Raw genomic sequence first — 20,405 nt, forward strand, 5'->3', positions numbered from 1 at the left:
AAAGTATAAAGTCCAACGTGAAGCTGCCGGGCCCCTCAGAGGATGGCGAGGGAAGGGACCGATAAAAGCCCCATGACCTTTGTGTTGTGTTTTTGAACACTTTCAAACATTACACAACTTTGCGGCACGCACACAGCCGGTCCTGACAGGTTTAATAACAATCACAGCAATTAATCAAACTTCCCATTCATTGACCCACCTTTTATGAAATCAATTGAGAGACACTCCCTTTGGCTCCAATGGACAAGCAGTCACATGTGCCACAAAGCTACATTTGAGTTAAAAAAAAAAAACATCACACATCATCAAAAAACATCAAAAATGTAATTCAAATTCATACTTATCAGTTATTAAAAAAATACAATAAATTTGAGTGAACAAAATATTAAACCAGAAGGAAAAATAATTACAAATATACTAAATTTGAGCAAAAACATACTTACAGACAAGTTTCAAATTTGAAGAAAAAATTATACCATAACGAAAGAAAAAAATATATATTTATACTACAGGATATTTATACTAAATGTGTGTCAAAAGGATAAGATTTTAACTAAATAATAATAATTACATTTCAGCCACAAAATGTTAGGTGTACTACTGTATTTCCAGCAAAAAATGTATACAAAAATTTCAGCAAACTAATAAAATATATCAAATGCAAGTCAAAATTTGAAAAAAAATGTAATTAAATAAAAAACAAGTCTATTATACTAGAATTTGACAAAAAAGATTAAATTGATACAATAAATACATACATACAATGCATACTATATTTGAGCAAAAAATGACATTTATTTTTAAAATGTGAGCTGTATTAAATATGAGCTAAATGAATGTAATTAAAAATATATAATGTAATGAATTTCCATTCCATCCGGGTTCGGGTCGCGGAGTCAGCATTCTCAGTAAGGAGGTCCAGACTTCCCGGTCCCCGGCTACCTCTTCCAGTTCCACCGGGTGGGCACCATGGTGTTCCCAGGCCACCTGTGAGACATAATCCCTCCAGCGTGTCCTAGGTCTGCCCCGGGGCCTTCTCCCGGCCGGGCATGCCCGGAACACCTCACCAGCGAGGCTTCCAGGAAGCATCCGGACTAGATGCCCGAGCCACCTCAGCTGGCTCCTCTCGATGTGAAGGAGCAGCGGCTCTACTCTGAGCCCCTCCCGGATGACCAAGCTCCTTACCCTCTCTCTTAGGGATGAGTCCAGCCTACGGAGGAAACTCATTTCGGCCGCTTGTATCCACGATCTCGTTCTTTCGGTCACAACCCAAAGCTCATGATCATAGGTGAGGGTGGGAACATAGATCGACCAGTAAATTGAGAGCTTTGCCTTCCCGCTCACCTCTCTCTTCACCACGACAGTCCGGTACGGCAACCGCGTTAGTGTTCCCTCGTTTATCACGAGGGATAGGTTCCCAAAATAGCCCACAATAAGTGAAATCTGCGAAGTAGCCAACTTGATCTGTTTACAATGATTATATATGTTTTAAGGCTGTAACACCCCTCACCATCCACCTTATACACCCTTCTCAGACAGGCAATAACATTTTCTCACATTTCTCTCTTGTTTAAACACTCCCAAAGTTCAAATTTCATTTTAATTTTAATGCTCACCCTACTAGGTTGGACACAAGAAATGATTAAGTATTTCACTACTATGACCGTGCTTCTTCGTCCTGGCGCCGTTCGACTGTCGCGTTTTTGTATCCGTGTTAAAACATATTGCTCCTGTCGTCGTATTTTCCTCACACGGTTAGCTTCTTCTGTTTCTTCTATTTTTTACAGTATTGGCGGTTAATAAACAGCTTACTCAGTTAGCTAGTTTGGTAGCCATGACCACAACAGGAGGCGGAACGAAGGAGATTGATTGACAATGGTCTACAGTCAATCAGGACGCAGAAGCCAATGGGCGGTGCAAGAAGAGAGAGAATAGAGATACACCGCCACCTCGAGCTTTAGCACAGAACTACAACACTCAACTTCCCACAATGCAATTCTTCTTAAAAGGCTAGGCTCGCCCTGTAACAGCGTTCATACACTGTTCTAAAAAAAAAAAAAAACACTAAAATTGCACTAAAAAAATTGCGCGAAACAGCGAGTCCGCAAAAGGTGAACCGCGATGGAGCGAGGGAGCACTGTACTGCAGACGCTGCGCCAATCCGTCTGCCGACCTCACGCGTCAACCTTCCCTCACTCGTGAACAACACCCCAAGACACTTGAAGTCCTCTACCTGGGGCAAGAACTCACTCCCAACCCGAAGGCTACAGTCCACCCTTTTCCGACTGAGAACCACAGCCTCGGATTTGGAGGTACTGAGTCTCATCCCAGAAGCTTCACACTCAGCTGCAAACCGCGCCAGTAAACGCTGAAGGTCACAGCCCAATGAGGCCAACAGGACCACATTGTCTGTGAATAGCAGAGACGAGATCCCAAGGCCCCCAAACTGGGCCAAGAAATTCTGTCCATGAAAATTAACAAAATCGGTGACAAAGGCAGCCTTTGCAGAGGCCAACGTTCACCAGAAAGAGGCTCGACTTACTGCTGGCATTGCGAACCAGGCTCCTGCTCTGGTTTTACAGGGACCAAATGGCACATAGTAGTGTGCCACCAATCCCATACTCCCAGAGCACCCCCCCAAGTCCCCAAAGGATGTGTAGACCGGTTGGGCAAACTCCCATGAACCCTCCAGTACCCTTGCAAGGGTGTAGAGGTGGTCCAGTGTTTTGCAACCGTGACGAAAACCAAACTGCACCTCCTGTAGCCGAGGTGCGACTAACGATCGTACCCTTCTCTCCAGCACCCTGGAATAGACTTTTCCAGGGAGGCTGAGGCGTGCGATCCCCCTGTAGTTGGAACACACCCACTGGTCACCCTTTTTGAAAAGGGGGACCACCACCCCAGTCTGTCAAGCCAAAGGTACTGTTCTCGACTTCCACGCAATCTTGAAGAGACGTGTCAGCCAAGACAGTCCCTCAGAGCCTTGAGGAACTCTTGGCAAAACTCATCCACCCCCGGAGCTTTGCCACTGGGGAGTGTTTTGACTACCCCAGATACCACCACGGTGATGCAACTGTCTGTATTCGTGTCCTCAGACTCTGCTTTCTCTATTGAAGGTACTGTATGTCAATGGGATTGGGAAGGGCCTCAAAGTATTCCTTCCATTGTCCGACTATATCCTCAGTGGAGGTCAGCAGGCTTCCGTCCCCACTGTAAACCGTGTGATCCGAGTGGCCGTGTGGCGTCGGCCAGTTTTCCAGAACCTCTTCCAGGACAACAGAAAATCGCAATCCATGGCCTCACCGAACTCCTCCCACACCCGAGTTGAAAAAAAGTGTATTTCAAAAAAAGTATTACATTTCAGCCAATTTTTAAATGTATGCTATTTTAGAGCAAAAATATATGAAATACATTTTTACAAAAATGAAAAAATGAAAAAAGCTGTGTTAAATTTGAGTTAAAAAGTGAACTTATAAGACCTTGGAGGGGGACAAAAATTATATTTACAACTAGATTTGAAGAATAAATATTACATTTATTGTAAATTAGTGAAAAGGCATATTAAATGTAATTTAATTTGTACAGAAAAATAGAATATATACAAATTATACTACATTTAGTGGAAAAATATGTAATGTATTGCACATTTGTGTAAAAACTGTGTGTAAAAACATATTGAATGTAATGAAAATGTACATGTGAGGAAAACAATCAAATCTATCCTAAAATTTATCATAAACATTTCATTTATGACAAATAAAATATAAGAAATGCACGTTTCACAATATTTTGATATGCTACTTCTTTTATATGCTGTGTGCAAGAGGGATGCTTTCCATGTTACATGAATTGACAGAAACCCCCTTTGGGTCCGACTGAGCAGCAGGGAGTAGGTGTCACAGTGACCTCACCGTGTCTAAAAGGTGACACCCCTTTCGGGGTCATGTGGGTAGCACTTGACAGAAAGGAACAGAATGAGATAAAGTCAGGGAGGCTGTAAAACACATGTTTGTCTTTCCCCTTTCTGCGGGTTCAAGGGCATGCGGACACGTGTCACAGCGGCTGGAATGAGTCGGCTTGCAAACTTTTTACGCCACTTGTGATGTAACAAAGGACTTGTCATGTAACACATTGGGTCGATTTGTGTTTTGCAACGGTGCATATTTATCACTTCATTGTAGTGAATGGGTCTGACGTACGTGTATGAGCCCGTACTGTTGATGAGGCTACTTTGGCCTTCTATCGCCACAAATAATTATGTATGTTCATCATATAAGACATTTATACATCTGCATGGTCACTATTATCACTGAAGTGTACCCCATGTCCTCTCTGATTGGCTTCACTGACACAATAAGAGGCTCCACCAATGGCTGCACAGGAGGTGGGGTGCAGATCCCGAGCTGTGATTGGCCGACTCCTCCCCACCTCTACACCCAGAGGTCCAAGTGCTGTAGTGTGTTTATGTGAGTCCTCGCCTGAACCTCCAGGTTGTGTAATACGGCCGAGTATTGAGTGCAAATACTACAAATGCAAATAACGACAAGTTAATATACGGTGCAATACACGGGCATCAAGGAGAGAGAAGCCACAGAAGGAATGCAGCAGCTGCTGCTTGGTGTCATCTTATGTCCCAGCTTGGGTCCAGACAATTTGGACCCAAAGCACATTCCTAAGTCAAATTGCAAGCAATAATGCAAAACCATTCACACGCCACTCTATATTATTAGCTGCACAGGATCCAACAATCCAACATTCTGCCTTTATAAACATAATAATGCTCAGTTTTGACTGACACTCTCAAACCACTTTGTTAATGTTAATGTAAATATTTTTTTATTTTGTAAAAAAGGCCAAAACCAACCCATGTAGATATGCTAAGATGTTATATATCAGTGACAAACTGCATTATTTTCAGCATTTCAACTTTTTCTCCTTCCTTTCAGCACAAATGTCACTGGTTTTTTTTTCAGTTTTCTTGTTTATTTTATTTTTAGAATATGCCGCATATTTTTATACTATGCCACAGCTACAACCGCAGTTACACACAAGCTACAACCAAAATAATAAAGAATTAGAAAAAACAGCATTGACAAAATAACAAAACAAAAATAGCTTCTATAAAAAAAATCAACAATTTTGTAATGAGGCTTTTTTACAAAAAAAGTAAAAAAAATTGTTGTATTACATAGTACAGTTCTACACCGTAGCAAATTACATCACAATAATCATTTAAAGACAAAAATATTTACATACAATAATTATCTTTTTTTTTCAAACCGACAGCGATAACTTTGTGCGAGATTGATTTGTCCTAATCAAATATCATGACATCACTACTACCAGTAAGGTGCACTGTATTCGGGCACACGCTCAAAGTAGCCGGTGTGACGCCACAGAGGTCTCTGGCAAACCTTTTGCACTTTTCAAACGCCGCAGCACTTGCGTTTCAGGTGGCTGATAAGTTATTTTGTGTGTTCAATGTTTTTTTTCCCCCTCATTGTGGAGCATTTGGTACAACTAGCATGGAAAATGTCTTCCTCGGAAAGTTTGTTTATAAGTGAGCTCAGCGGAAGTTATGACAGACCGTTAACGTCACAGGCAGGACAAAAAAGGAGCGCTTGATTTGCTCACCCGCACAGTTCTACCCGTACTTACCTCATTGGAGCATTTTTTTTTAAATTATCGGCTCTCTGAGATATTTTTATTGTTATTGGATTTATCGATATGACGTCATAATTCCATCATATCAGCGCGATAATTATTGTCACAATGATTATCAGTTCGATAATTATCGTGCACCCCTAAATAATCAGAAAAATCTATAATAAAGATTTAATTAAACAAATGTAAACATATACAAATCTAACAACAGAAAATAAAGGTATTTTAAAGACAACTCTAAGGATAATGTGGTTCTACACGTTTGGGTTTTTTTTTTTTGTAAATTTGTGAATCATATTAGATGTCAAAATGCATAGACATAATAGTAAAATCTATTTGCGTTCATTTTGGGACTCCTTCAATAATAAGTACTCCATGATTGCACTTTCACATTACCACTGACACACAAACATGACCAACCCAACACCCTCAGTGGCCTGATTTCATCAACAACACACAAGGCTATCCAAGCTAGGTTGTCTCCACTGCAGCTTATCAAAATAAATATAAAATGACTACAGAATGTTTTTGTCCTATATATGGTATGAATGTGATGGCTAATTTTTCGTGGCAGTACTGTTGGTGCAATACCACTTACCTCTTAAAGGGGTCAGCGTTGCTCCAATACAGGGCAAGCTCAGGACTTGGCCTGCAAGTGAACCATGAAAAATACGATTTCAGTCACTAAAAAAAGTCAGAATTGCTCCTTTTTTACACTTTTGATATATATATATATATATATATCGGTATCTTTGTCAGAAGGAGTTTTTTAAGATTACTGGAACATCAGAGGTTTTGTTTGGACTATGTAAGCTCATGCATGTAAGCTAAATAAAAGAAACCTATACATTGTTGTTCTACTGCTCTCCATCTTGCATTAGCAGTGCCAGGCACCGAAGGCTTAGCTCAACAGCAGCCTTGTTTCAGCCACTTTTACAGGAATTCCTGTCATGTCGTGCTCACGTAAGAAAGGCTTTGGGCTCATTCGAGTTGAGGGGGCTTAAAACTCAAGAGCCCCTGCTCATTAGTGGTGGTCACAGACTGGTAAGTAAGCAACATTTTGGGGGGAATAGTGTACATTTTGACCTGCTGCTTGTATTTCTAATCAAATGTTACAGTAGTGATGTTAGAGTTGATGTATTTTGTATGTCTAGGTGGTCTTAGCCTTAGCTGGAGGCCATGGTGACGGTGAACACGGTCCTGAAGGCCGTGAGCTTGTTTGTGGCCGAGCTCATCAGCTCCATCACAGACTGGTTCCAGACATCGCCGACATGGGCCAACCTGGAGGTGCTGGAGAACACGGAGCTGAAGACCACCGGCGGGGGTGAGTTGCGAAACTTTTCCACCTTTTTGGTCCAATTTGTGCAACTTTGACCTTTATTTAGAGCATCAAAATACAAATGGGAGAAATCATGGAAATAGAATGAGTCTGCTCAGAATGTCATACAAGTGTAAAAAGAAGTCAAGCATTGTCATATTAATAGGTCAAAATTGCATAAAAACCACAACAGGTGAAAGTGATGCTCCTTTTACATATTATGCCATTAAAAAGGGAATGACCCCACACTGCTAACTGCAGCCACAATAATTCACATTTGTGCTACTATCATTTGATACAATGTAGCTGCTGTATTGACAAAAAATAATGTAAGCATCTTAAAATACACTACACGAATCCAGTTTATTATTCCAATTATTCTTAGTATTATTTACAGTGATGTAGAACTGTACTGCATCATACCAATGCCTTTACATTTTTCATTTATTTTATATATTTGTATTCAAATGTTTTTAAATTTATTGTTTGTTTCTAATGTAATTTTTTTATCTCATTACATTTTATTATATACATACTGTATATATACAGTATATATAAACAAATATATATACATATCTCTCTCTCTCTCTCTCTTTATATATATATATATATATATATACATTCATTAATTCATTTTTAAAATGATAATGAATTGTGTAAATGTGTAAAAAAAAATCCAAATGAATACATTCATAAATAAAGACATTTCAGTATGAGAGTGTAATTTTATACCACTTCCACTGCAAATACTCCTTGAGGATTTAACAGTACTCTTCTGTCTATTTTAGTCCATGAGCGACACAGGGCCAGAACTCTTTGGGAGAAGACCGGAGCAGTGGTCATGGTGGTCCGACGGCCGGGATGATTGCTGTGCAGAGAGGTGTGTAATGCGGCGTCTAGCGTGCTACCTTTAGGTCACACGGATGTCATCATTTGTTTTCCTTTTGTGCAGGAGGCTGCAGAGCTGTCCTCTCTCAAGTCCCAGCTCCAGGACCTGGAGGTGCCCCTCTTTGCTGTGGTCAAAGAAAACCTGGGCAAGGAGCTGGACGGCTTCAAGAAGTACTTCACTGGGAAGGTCTATGTGGACCAGACGGTATCCATTTTTCTGGAATCCGCGTGTCTCACTGACTAATTATGTGTTGCGCACTCTAAGCCGCTGTAAGCTGCTTTTCCGTTTCCTCACAGAGAAATTTCTACGGCCCTCAAGAGCGCTGGATGTTCTTCTCCATGTTCCTGCGCATTGGCGTGTGGAAGAACCTGTGGAGAGCCTACCGGAGGGGCTTCAGGGGAAACCTAAGAGGGGAAGGACTGGTGCTGGGGGGAGTCTTTGTCATTGGGCCTGGAGATCAGGTATAGCCGCAGTGGAGAAAGTACACCACCAGATGGCATTGCTTTCCTTTCTTTCTAAGACAAAGTTGAACAGGCTGGTTGACTTCTAAGTTATTAAAACAAATTGACCTAATCTGTTCCAGGGTCAAGCTGTCAGAGTCATCACATTTTTATTACGTGTATGTACAATTTAACACTCTTAACTGTCATTCAAGTGTAAAAAAGTTCATCATGGCACAAAATAAGAACCTGAGGGGTAATGGTGAGGGAACAGGAGCAATGGTGTCCTCTAGTGGTGCTTTACAGGTATTGCTGGAATGAATTATCACACGGGAAAGCTTCCCAAAATAGCCCACAATAAGTGAAATCCGTGAAGTAGCCAACTCTATTTTTTTTAACAATTATTATATGTTTTAAGGCTGTCAAACCCCTCACCATACACTTGATACACTTCTCAGACAGGCATTAACATTTTCTCACATTTCTCTCGTTTATAAGTTCAAGCCTTCGTTTGAATTTTAATGCTCAGCCTACTTAGTAGGTTGGACACAAAAAATGATGAAGTGAGTCACGCGTATTCTACTCCTCGGACCGTGCCTCTTCGTCCTGGCGCCGCTCTGCTGAAATGTTTTTGTATCCTTGTTAGAAAATATTGTTGCTGTACCCTCGTCCTCCTCCTCCTGGAAGATTCACTTACAGTATTCCGTAATGGTCGTCCGACAGCCGCGTAACGCCTAGCGGTACCTTCCATGTCCACAAATCCAACGTTTTGTGCGATGGTCAGCATCTTTCTCTGCCTTTTGGGTGCAGAACGTTTCGTTGACATTTTGGGTTTTGTCGGGGAGAAAACGTGCAAACATACAGCGTTCAGAGTCTCTGCACGCTGTTTGCTAGCGATCAGACAACAGGAAACAAGTTCAGCACAAAGGAGATTGACTGGCAATGGTCTACAGCCAATCAGACCACCAGAAAAAAGCATGTTATATTTAACTTTTTATGCATAAAAACACAATGAAAGCCAAAGAAAAGTAAAAACACATGATGGTTTGAAATGAAAGTTTTGTTTGACCCTTTAGGCACCGAGTGTCCACCAAGGGCCACAAAGTGGAAAATCTAAGGATGCGGGAGGCCATTTTTATACAGTGGAACCTCGGTTTCGTCATTGATTCACTCCAAAAGGTCTGACAAAAACCAAAACTGACAAAAACCAAGGCAATTTTCCCCAAAGAAAATAATGTAAATCCAAATAATCCATTCCAGACACACAAAAATATTAACAAAAATATAATTTATAGAAAATAATTATTGTTTTACATGCAGAAAACAATGAAAATAATTTTAAATGAGGAATAGACGGGAGTAATTGTTGATGCGGACTTCCTGTACATCCTGGCGAGATGGAGTTCAATAGTGTTTCTCACCTCCTTTATCAAATTGCTGGCACTCAAAACTTTCTTCAATTCCATGTGATGATACAGTACAGTACAAATGGACTCGTTTGTTACGTGCAATACTCTACAACCAAGACAGTGTACGAAACCAGCCTGCATGTCAGCTTTGTATGATAAGTAGGGGAAGTAAGGGTGTCATAAGATCTTGTGTCAGAAAATATCGTGAGATTATACGATTTCTCGGTCAGAAAAACAATGTCTCGTGGGCACTAGGCCTGAGACGATAATAAATGAACTAATTAATCACATAAACAACGGAAATGAACTGGATAATTTTGCCTGCCTCAATATATTGCCATGTGTCTGTGTCTGTTTGTGTCTGTTTTCCTCGTCTCCCTCCTCCAAACAGGCAGGAAGAGGTTCACTCTGTGCATTGGTTTCAGCACCTTAGCGCATTTGTTCCATGAACGTTCCATGTTCCATGAACGGGGTGTCATACAGTCTCATACAGTCTCTTTGTTTCAGTGGGCGGAGGCGGGGCCGCTAGCATACACACACAGAGTGCAGAAGAGTGTAACATAGTAGAAATTATATTAGTAGATTGCAATATATTGTCATATTTTTTAAAATTTTTCATTGTACTGTTCTTAAAAGTAAAGTTAATGTCTCGTCCTCGTAGACCCAATCCATTGTCTTGTCGCGTGAGTGTTTTGTGGCACCCCTAATGATTAGCATCAACATTTCAAACTTTTCTCCTTACATTATGCCTTTTTTTTAGTAAATGTATTTTTAGCATGTCTTGTGGGCAAAATTCACACTTCTGCAGACCTTGGACACCCCTACTTTAAAAACACACGCACACACACACACACACAAATGCATGATGATTGTATGTATGTTTTGTTTGACTTTTGAGTCATATATTTCCTGAAATATGGTTCTCATAATTATGCAAACACCTTTTCTGCTCCTGCTAGCTAACTAGCTAGCTAAAGTTTAAGACAAAATGAAATAAATGTGAAAATCTTACCATATCTGACCACACATTATCATTGGAAGGAAAATTGGATTTTTTAAGTCAATTAAGCATGACTAGATACTAGGGGTGTCTAGGATACTAGAACAGTGCTTCTCAAACAGTGGGGCGGGCCCAGTGAACTGTCAGGAGGAGAGAGTCAGGGAGGACTTTCAATATTAGTGCAGATCTGCCAACATGCAATAATTTGTCGTACCCAGCATGCAGTTTGACTATTGAATATGCTTGTATGCGTGACTGCTCCCCATTTTGTTGCATTTTTCTGGTTTCAGTTTCGAGTTAAGTCTGTACAGTACGGACAGATAAATAGATATTATCAGTTTCTCAATAGTATTTCAAATCGGGGGGAGGGGCGCAACAACACTTCTGTGCCTCAGTTGGGTCATGACAGAAAATAACTGAGGACCACTGTACTAGAACGAGATGAGACAAGATACTAACTTTACTTTTAAGAAAAGTACAATGAAAAAAAAATGTGTGTATATGCTACCAGCCCCGCCTCCACCGTACAAGGGAGTAGAGGGAAACTGTATGACCGTTTATGCCGTTGTTCTATGGAACAAACGCACCGAGGTGCTGAAACCAATGCACAGAGTGAACCCTCTTCCTGCCTGTTTGGAGGCAGGTGATGAGGAAAACAGACACCCATGCACATGGCAATATATTGAGGCCAGCAAAATTATTAAGTCCATTTTCATTTATTGTGTGATTCATTCATTATCGTCCCAGGCCTTGTGCCCACGAGGCATTTTTTTTCTGAACGACAATTCTTGTCATGTTTTAATCTCGCGAGATCTTGTGACACCCCTAATAGATACTGTAAGTAGCACTGTTTTGCATCATTGTATTTGTCTCTGTCTCTGTCTCATCATTGGCTTGTCTCTGTTTCCAGGGTATTCTGCTGGAGCACCGTGAGAAGGAGTTTGGGGATAAAGTCAACATGTTGGCCGTCCTCAGAACAGCCCGCAAAATGAGAGACGCCATGAAAAGCTAGACCTCATATTGTGTTGATTGTTATATAATAGTGGTCAAAGTGAGATTCCAGCCTCCATTGTAAGTGGCTGCTCATGCCATCATGAGAGTAACAATGCACACTTTTACAATTTGTAATTTCTCATTATTTCTGCTCAGGAGGCTGTGTTGGACTTTCGTGTGCTTTAATGAAGATCTGACTCTAAACTCTGCTGAGGGAGCAGCTCTGATGTTTGCACACAAACAACAACACATCCTCCCTGACTGCTTATGAGGACGAACAAACTGTTTCAGTGCTATCGTGTGGTGTTTTGAAACCAATGTGATTCAGCAATAATAAAGCAGTGACGTAGGCAACATAGTGTAATAGTGACTCATAATTACCCATTTGTGTAGACTGTCTTATCTTGTCCTTGCATAGTTCATCCACTTTCATCTGTGCTCGATTTGTTTCCCTACATGCTGCTTGCTCCGCGCTCACTGCGTTATTTAACGCGCATGCGCAACAGTAAGTCGTTTACGAAGAAGGCTGGTATCGTCACAAACAGGTGAGTTTAAAGATTACACCGCTGCCAATTTCGTCATATTTATTTTTACAACCCACTGGATGGATGTAAAAGATATGATTACGACGAGCAAGGATGGTGCGTTAGACGTGTCAGATATTACCGACTAATCCGAGCTAGCTGCTAGCTCGGCTAGCATCTGCAAGTTTAAAAGGACTTTTCATTCACAGTGCCTAGGCGCTTTGACGTCACCAAGAGCCTCGTATTACTACGGTTGCCTTGTATTAAATGTAAGTTTTAAATCGTCAAAATGTTATTAATTATCCGTACAACGAATCCCATCTCAAACTAAGCTTCCATGGACCGGTTTAGTGACTCACTTCGAATGCTGTTGCTAGCGACGGTGGATGTCAAGTGTTGTCACCGCAAGCAATCATACCGCACATTTTTAAAAGAGCCTTGTTGTACATCTACTTTCATGTCGAAAAAGATAACTTCACATTTATTGTGAAACAAAAATAAGCACATTAACGGCAACAGGTGTCTTCAATATCAACAAAGTTGGCGTCCATACACGTCTTTTCGACTTTCGGTTTGTTCCCCAACGGCTATTAGTCAATTCATCCGTTCCAGTGTCAAACTCCCACCACCGCCACTAACCCCAATTTAAATGTACCCGTGTTTTTTGGTGGAATATAACTCAAATGTGAACTTTTTCATCTGTAGCGTAAGTGTAAAAACATGTCGACAGGTTTAATATAAGCATTTATCCATTTCATTTGTCACAATGATTTGAAGTCGTGTTCTGTATGTAAAACTGCATTTTGTTTTTATCCATAAAATGTGTTTTTGTTCATATTCTTGTGTTTCTGGAATTGGATTTACACTGTTTACTATGGGGGAAGAAATTGCTTTGATTTTTGTATTGATTTATTTTTCATCTGATGTAGTTATATTATAGTTATGGGTGACGCTCATACATAATTTTAACTCTTCTTCTGTTGCAGTCATGTTGTGAGTGTTTTTTTGTGTGTTTTAAATCTATCTGACGCTCTATCAGTTCTTGCAGCCTTGCTCCTCCTCCTTCCTTTATGAATCAGCAACATTTTGAGAGCTCAAATGTATTTTGGGATTTGGAATTGAATGAGCTGAACCACAAGAGACAATTGGAGACAAGTTAATAGATGATGACGTTATGTTTTCTTTCGGACGTTTATTGTTTAATACTGGTGGCAGCATTAGTCATTCTCTGTGGGAAGAAGCTGTGACTTGGCGTAAAAGTGAGGCAGTATTACATTTTTTTTTGCATTCTAACCTCATTGAACTAGTTGTTTTGCATGTTTGTGTCAGTATTAACCATACAATTTGGCATGCGGAGGAGTCCCTGAAAGCATCACGTTACCTACCAGTGGCTTGTTTGTTTCTTCCAGCTCGGGTGCCTTTGTGTATAGGGGAAGGCTCACAATGGCAATGCTACTGGCAGCTTTGAGGCGAACGCTACACTCTCCCTTTCGTTGCTCTGTCTTCCCCCTGGGACGCGCCGCTGTGAGCGTGGCCACTCACTTTCACCAAAGTAGAGCCAAAGCAAGTCCTGACCCAAACAAACCAGGCAAGAATGCACATGACTTGTTAGTTTTCTTGCCGTTTTGTTTCAGAACCGGTATGATGTCAGTGATAGTCTGGCGTAACACACTCAAGCAAACAGTTCATTTTATCTCTAATGCGCTGCAAACGTCATCTGAAAAGACGAGATTTTCCTCCTTTTTGTGCATGAGGAAATAAAGAGGGTGAATTTTCTCGCTGTAAAGGCTGCAATTCACGCCTCCTATTCAAGAACTGCCTGACTGCTATAATTAACATTTGCGAGGTCTACAGAAGCAAATAAAGACTGGGAGCTCTAAATAGCGCCGGATCTAAAACCAACTAAATGCGTTGCCACTGATTTTGTTTCCGATGTAATACTGAGTAAAATTCAGGCTGGTATCAGCGATAGCCGTTCGATTCCAATACTTTGCAAATTCACCTAATGTGTCTGGTAAATAAAAAAAGTTGTGTGTTTCATATCATAGCATAAAGAATACAAAATCATTGGTGGTGTCGCAAGATTAAAACGTGACAAGATTTCTCATGGGCAGTAGGCCTGAGATAATAACAAATTAATCAGTCACACAATAAATGAAAATGAACTGGATAATTTTGCCAACCTCAATATGTTGCCATGTGCATGCGTGTCTGTTTTCCTCATCTCTCGCCTCCAAACAGGCAGGAAGAGAGGTCACTCTGTGCACTGGTGTCAACAACTTGGTACATTTGTGCTATAGAATAACGGCATGAGTGGAGTGAGCCCTTTTGTCAGTCATACAGTCTCTTTGTCTCGGTGGGTGGTGGCGGGGATGGTAGTATACACATTAGAGTGCAGAAGAGTGTAATGTAGTAGAAATTAAATTAGTAGATTGCGATATATTGTCATTTTTCTATATTTCTTCCTTGTACATTTCTTAAAAGTAAAGTTAAACTCTTGTCTCGATCTCGTAGACCCAATCTTGTGTATTGTTCCGTCTCTGAACTGAGTTTCTCGTGACACCCCCAATATTTACATGTGGGGCTTTACAAAAGATCAAAGTGGCCCTTGCGTCCTTTCATTTTTCAGTATGTGGCCCTTGCTGGAAAAGTTTTGGACACCCCTGTTGTACAACCACAGTAATGATCCAAACTGACAGTGATTATAAGTTTTTGATGCAGTTTTTGCATTGGAGCTCACTACTAGACTGCATGGTTCAGGGGTGCCCATTACACAGAACATGACATCAGTCAGATGACGTTAAGCTCTCCTCCTGATTCACTGGTGCTCCCCCGCCGCTAACATGAAGTGGTGAACAGATGTTTAAAGCAACACACAGAGATGCAACTTTGATGGATAAACTTAAGTTGATGGCTATATCTATAACAATTTCTCCAGCGGGCCACTCAAATCGTGGCGGAATCTCATCACAAACACTACTAAACATGTCGAAACGGTGGCGCAAAAACCTTAGAAACTCCTCTGTGAATGGAAGCTAGCAGGGATAGCTTAACCCAAATAGGCACACACTCTATGCTGATAAAAATAAGTGGAAAAGGTGTAAAAAAAACAAAAAAAAACTGCATTCTAAAAAAATTAATAAATAAAATGCAAAAAAAAAATGAATTTGGGGAAAAAATACAACCGATTTCATAGGGCCCTAGCAATTGTTTGATGGCATTGCTTCACATCCTGAACTCCACTATAGAAATGCATGTTTTCTACACGTATGGCTGTTAAACCATTATTTCATGGTTAACTGGAAAAGGGCCTCTTGCTAAAACCTTTTTAATATGTTGCCTTGACTTCAACTGCATTGTCTTTTGCATAATCATTTTCATTTCTTGTATATCTGTAATGTTTGATAGCAAATGCTAACTGGACGTAATACATGAATTGGGTGTCTAATGAACGTTGTAACATACCACTGTTATCTACACAACTATTGAGGAATTATGCGTAATTTTCTTTGCCATATTGAATTGAATTGTGAATTATTGAATATCAACATCTTTGATTGCCAGTAAACTGTGAATGTGAAATACTAATCAGTATTTAGCATAGTAGTTTCAAAGTTTACTGTTTAGATTTGATCTATGTTATATCGGAAACCATAGATTGTGTGTGTGTGTACTCACTGTCCATGTACAACGTACATAAATACGCATATTCATAAATATGGTGTCTGTGTGTGTGTATGTATAGTGTTCCCTCGTTAATATCCCGTGTTAAGTGAAATCAGTGTAGTAGACTTTTTATACTTTTTTTATTTTTTCGTTCATTATAAAAAAAAAAAAAATGGTTTACAGGATATGTTTTCCCATAAAAAGAAAAATATTAGGGCTTTTAGAAATAACACATTTAATTTTAATGTTGAATCTACGAGGTTGGACACATTAATAGTGACTCCCGCGAATTTTACAGTTGGTCTGACTGTGTGTCTTCAACTCCGTCCTGGCGTGGCTCTGCTGTAGGGTCTTTTTCCGCTGAAGCCATGGTGCAGGTGTCTTTTTCCGAGTGAAGAACATAGTTATGGGTAGCTGTTGACGCGCTGAGTTTTTTTTTTTTTTCTTCTGGGCCAGAATATTCTTATAAACAGACATGCCCCCTTCGATTATATTTGAGAAATGTAATGAACGAAACATCAGATGGTCCCATTCTTGTGCAGCTTGCTGAAGAAGAAAAGTACAGAGCTGCTGTAACTGGCAGCCACTCAAGCGGCGCCATTTTGGAAAAAAAAGTTAATTGGCCATTCTCACAATGGTTGCCAAGCGATCAAGTGTTAGTCAATCCTCCTCGTCTTTATCAACACTTGTGTCCTCTTCTTCCTCATCCTCGCTTGGTGGCTTCGTCAGTCAGCGGTTGTGAGTGGGCATCAATCAGGGCGTTCATGTCATCAGAAGTCCCACCATTAAAGCATTAAAGTCATATCGTCGACGTTGTGAGTTTTGTTGGGGAGAAACAAACATACAGCACTAAAGAGCCACATTGCTAGCGGTCCAACAATTATGTAAAGTAGGCCAATCGGGACACAGAACATAATGCGTGTTCTCCCTTAGCGAATCAGGACGCAGAGCACAATGTTCATTTATACACTGTAAAAAAAAAAACAAAAAAAAAAACCCAGCATGCTACACTGTAAAAAATTGCACACAAAAAATCCCCAGTGAAACAGTGAGTCCGCGTAAAGTGAACCGTGTGTGTGTGTGTGTGTGTGTGTGTGTGTGTGTATATATATATATATGTATGTATATATATGTATGTATGTATATATATGTATATGTATATATATATATATGTATATATATATATATATATATATATATATATATATATATATATATATATATATATATATATATATATATATATATATATATATAGACTAGACACATGAAACACTTCCTGTCCCTCACTCAATGTGCGTGTGGAAACCTTCACTGAGATCCTGTATTGTATTGTATGTGCCGCAGTATTTGGGTCCGTGTTGGACTTCGACCTGTTTGGAATGGGGATGTGGACCCTGGGTCTGGGGGCCATCGGAGCAGCCGTGGCCGGGATCTTCCTGGTCAACTCCGACCTGTGCCTCCCCAAAGTCAGTCCTGCTTCGCTGGAACACCTCGCAGATGCTGACCTACGCTCCACCACTGACGGTAGCGAAAAGAACTCATGTCATTTGGTTGGGTTTCATGCAAATTAAAAAAAAAAAAAAAAAAAAAAAGTTGCTTGAGAGAGACAGAGGACTCTCTCTGACGATTGCTTCTTTGACCATTAATGTCTGGAAAGACCTTGTGGACTCATTTTTATCAGGAACATTTGGAAACGTGTGGTAAAAACAAAAACTTGGTACTGTCTGCAGATACGTGTAGTACAAACATTTGTCTTGGTGTTGTCTGCAGAAGGAGAGGTCATCAAAGCAAAGAGTCTCTGGGAGAAGAACGGCGCCGTCATCCTGGCCGTGCGGCGCCCCGGATGATCTTTGTGCAGAGAGGTGGTTGTAGTTTGTGTTCTAGAGAGCGCTGTGATGTACAAAACCATGACACTCCCCTCCCCCCCTCCTCCAGGAGGCCTCCGAGCTGTCCTCTCTGAAGCCCCAGCTGGAAGAGCTCGGGGTCCCTCTGGTGGCCTTGGTGAAGGAGAGCGTCGGCACAGAGATTCAAGACTTCAGACCGCACTTCGCTGGGGACATTTACATCGATGAAAAGGTCGGCCATTGTTTAAGGCCTTATGGGGGGGAAAAAAGTATTGGGCCACCTTGCCTGTACAGCCAAAACAATATAGTAATTAATAGGGGTGTCACAAGACAGTTGACGAGACGATACACAAGATTGGGTCTATGAGAACAAGACGAGATTTTAACGTTACTTTTACGAAAAGTGCAGTGACGATATATTGCTATCTACTACTACGTTGCCTCACACTGCTCCTCACTCCTCGGCACGCTGTGTATGCTAGTAGCCCCGCCTCCATCCACCCAGACACTGTATTACTGACAAAAGGGCTCACTCCGTTCATGCTGTTGTTCTATGAAACAAATGTGCCAAGGCAGCAAAAGCAATGCGCAGTGAACGCTCTTCCTGCCTGTTTGGAGGAGGGAGACGAGGAAAACAGACACGTATGCACACGGCAAAACATTGAGGCCGACAACATTATCAAGTGGATTTGTCGCCCCAGTCCGAGTGCCCATGAGTTTTTTGGTGGGGCTTTTTTTTTTTTTTTTTTTAAATGAGAAATCTTTTTTTAATCTTTTTTAATCTTACCCGCTGACTCTAACAGATCTATTTCATTCTTGTGGCATTCCAGAGCATTTTTTTTCTAGAATTTAAAAATACTATTGAATGATTAAAAATGCCATTAAATGTAAAAATCAAGAAATCGTTAAAAGGGTCATGAAGTGTATACATTGGTCATACTAAAGATTGTATTCCACAATTTATTCTTATACTTCTAATTTATGATTTATTTCATTAATGGCCCTTTTTTCATAAATTAAATTAAATTAATTCATAAATAGGCTTTGCAATTTTAGCACAAAATCAAGATTATATTTTGAAAATTATACATTTATATTTTAACTATTTAACTCAAATCTTTTTTTTTTTTTTTTTAGATATTTCATAATTAAATTGACTTTAGTATGTTAATTCATATCTTTCTTTAATTGGCTTTATTCTTTAATTTTGGCCCCAATTTTTTTCACATTGAACAAATGAAGACACAAATGAAGACACTTTAATACATTTTATATTAACTATTTAATAAAAATATATATTTGAGATATTTGATAATGAAATTGACATTTTAGTAAGGTAATGTATTATCTAATGAATTTAAAGTTAGTTTTTTTTTAAATGTCACCTTTTGAATGAATGCGCATATATTTCATCTTTAAGATTATATTTTGAAAATTATATTTCACAATTGACATTTTAATACACTTTATATTTTAACTATTTAATTGGCTTTGTCATTTTGGCACAAAAAAAACATTTTTAGATTTCATAAATTGTCACTTTAGTAAATTCATCCTAATTGTCTGTTCAATTGGCTTTTATACTTAATTGTGAAAAATTGTTGTGCCTACATTGAATTAATTAATTTTAATATTTTAATTATGTAAATTGCTTTACATTAATTTTGGCACAAAAACTCCATAAACTCCTCTTCCACTTATTGATTTAACTTGAAGTGATTTACGGGCAAAACCTGGACAATCATTGCTTACTATCCTTTGCAGAAACATTTCTACGGTCCCAAAATGGGCGGCATGGGGTTGTTCCGCCTGGCGGCGTTGCAGAACTACATCCGGGCCTGGAGGTCCGGTTACCAGGGCAACTTGAAGGGCGAGGGCTTCATCCTGGGTGGCGTGTTTGTCATCGGCGCAGGAGAGCAGGTAGCGTAGCGCAGCGTACGGCACGCAACATCGCCAGACTTTCTGTTGTGTGTTGTAACGGCACGGTGTGGTTCACACAGGGGGTCCTACTGGAGCACCGTGAGAAGGAGTTCGGCAACAAAGTGGAAGCGGCGCGCGTTCTTGAAGCCGTTAGGAAAATTGCTCCTCGCAAATAAGTTGAGTAGAATGCTAAATATAAGACAGAACCAATTAGATTTGATAGTCAGCAGTCAATGTTTAGTCATGAACAGTGTACCTCAATCATGAGCAAAAAACCTCTGCAGACACTTTAAAGCTAAGACGGGTATTAAAACGGGGACTTGATTTAAATTACGTGAATTCTAACTTTGTGTTTACACTATTAACACTGGAATTGTTTGTTTATTGTTTTGGGGGGAGTGTCCTACATTATCTCCTACTCAGACATGACTCGACGTGTGTGTGTGTGTGTGTGTAACAATGACAACTTGACTCAAAAACTCCAGAGGAGAGGAGCAGGTTTGATGATCGAAACACACACGCACACACACGTTGTGCTGCACACCGTTGCTGCCCCGCTGAGGCGTGCTCGCTCGTGTTTGTGTGTGTGAGACAATGTGGGACACGTGAGCAGCAGCAATAAATGGACATTTTACACTAAACCTCTCATTGGACATTATTATGCAATACTTTGGAGTTGGCGTTCTGCCTTTACAACCTGCCTTTTAAGCTGTTTTGATTGTCAGTCAGAGGTAC

General features: G+C 40.2%; 1 protein-coding gene and 1 pseudogene across 2 annotated transcripts; both read left to right on the forward strand.

The window, feature by feature from the left end:
- The first annotated feature begins 6,583 nt into the window (after positions 1 to 6,583).
- On the forward strand, positions 6,584 to 11,777 carry LOC129194336 (peroxiredoxin-like 2A; annotated as a pseudogene).
- Positions 11,778 to 12,161: 384 nt separating this feature from the next.
- On the forward strand, positions 12,162 to 20,310 carry LOC129194334 (peroxiredoxin-like 2A). 2 transcript variants are annotated; one of them, XM_054799497.1, is made up of 7 exons: positions 12,162 to 12,258; positions 13,647 to 13,825; positions 17,251 to 17,430; positions 17,677 to 17,768; positions 17,842 to 17,982; positions 19,515 to 19,670; positions 19,751 to 20,310. In XM_054799497.1, exons 1-7 carry the CDS (start codon positions 12,170 to 12,172, stop codon positions 19,844 to 19,846), a joined length of 933 nt encoding a protein of 310 aa, XP_054655472.1. In that variant the 5' UTR covers positions 12,162 to 12,169; the 3' UTR covers positions 19,847 to 20,310. The 2 variants fall into 2 exon arrangements, with proteins under 2 accessions (XP_054655472.1, XP_054655473.1); XM_054799498.1 differs by lacking the exon at positions 13,647 to 13,825 and having other exon boundaries at positions 12,186 to 12,258.
- The last annotated feature ends 95 nt before the right edge of the window (positions 20,311 to 20,405 follow it).

This window comes from Dunckerocampus dactyliophorus, chromosome 14 (assembly GCF_027744805.1).
Source record: "Dunckerocampus dactyliophorus isolate RoL2022-P2 chromosome 14, RoL_Ddac_1.1, whole genome shotgun sequence".
In the NCBI taxonomy this organism is placed as follows: Eukaryota; Metazoa; Chordata; class Actinopteri; order Syngnathiformes; family Syngnathidae; genus Dunckerocampus; species Dunckerocampus dactyliophorus.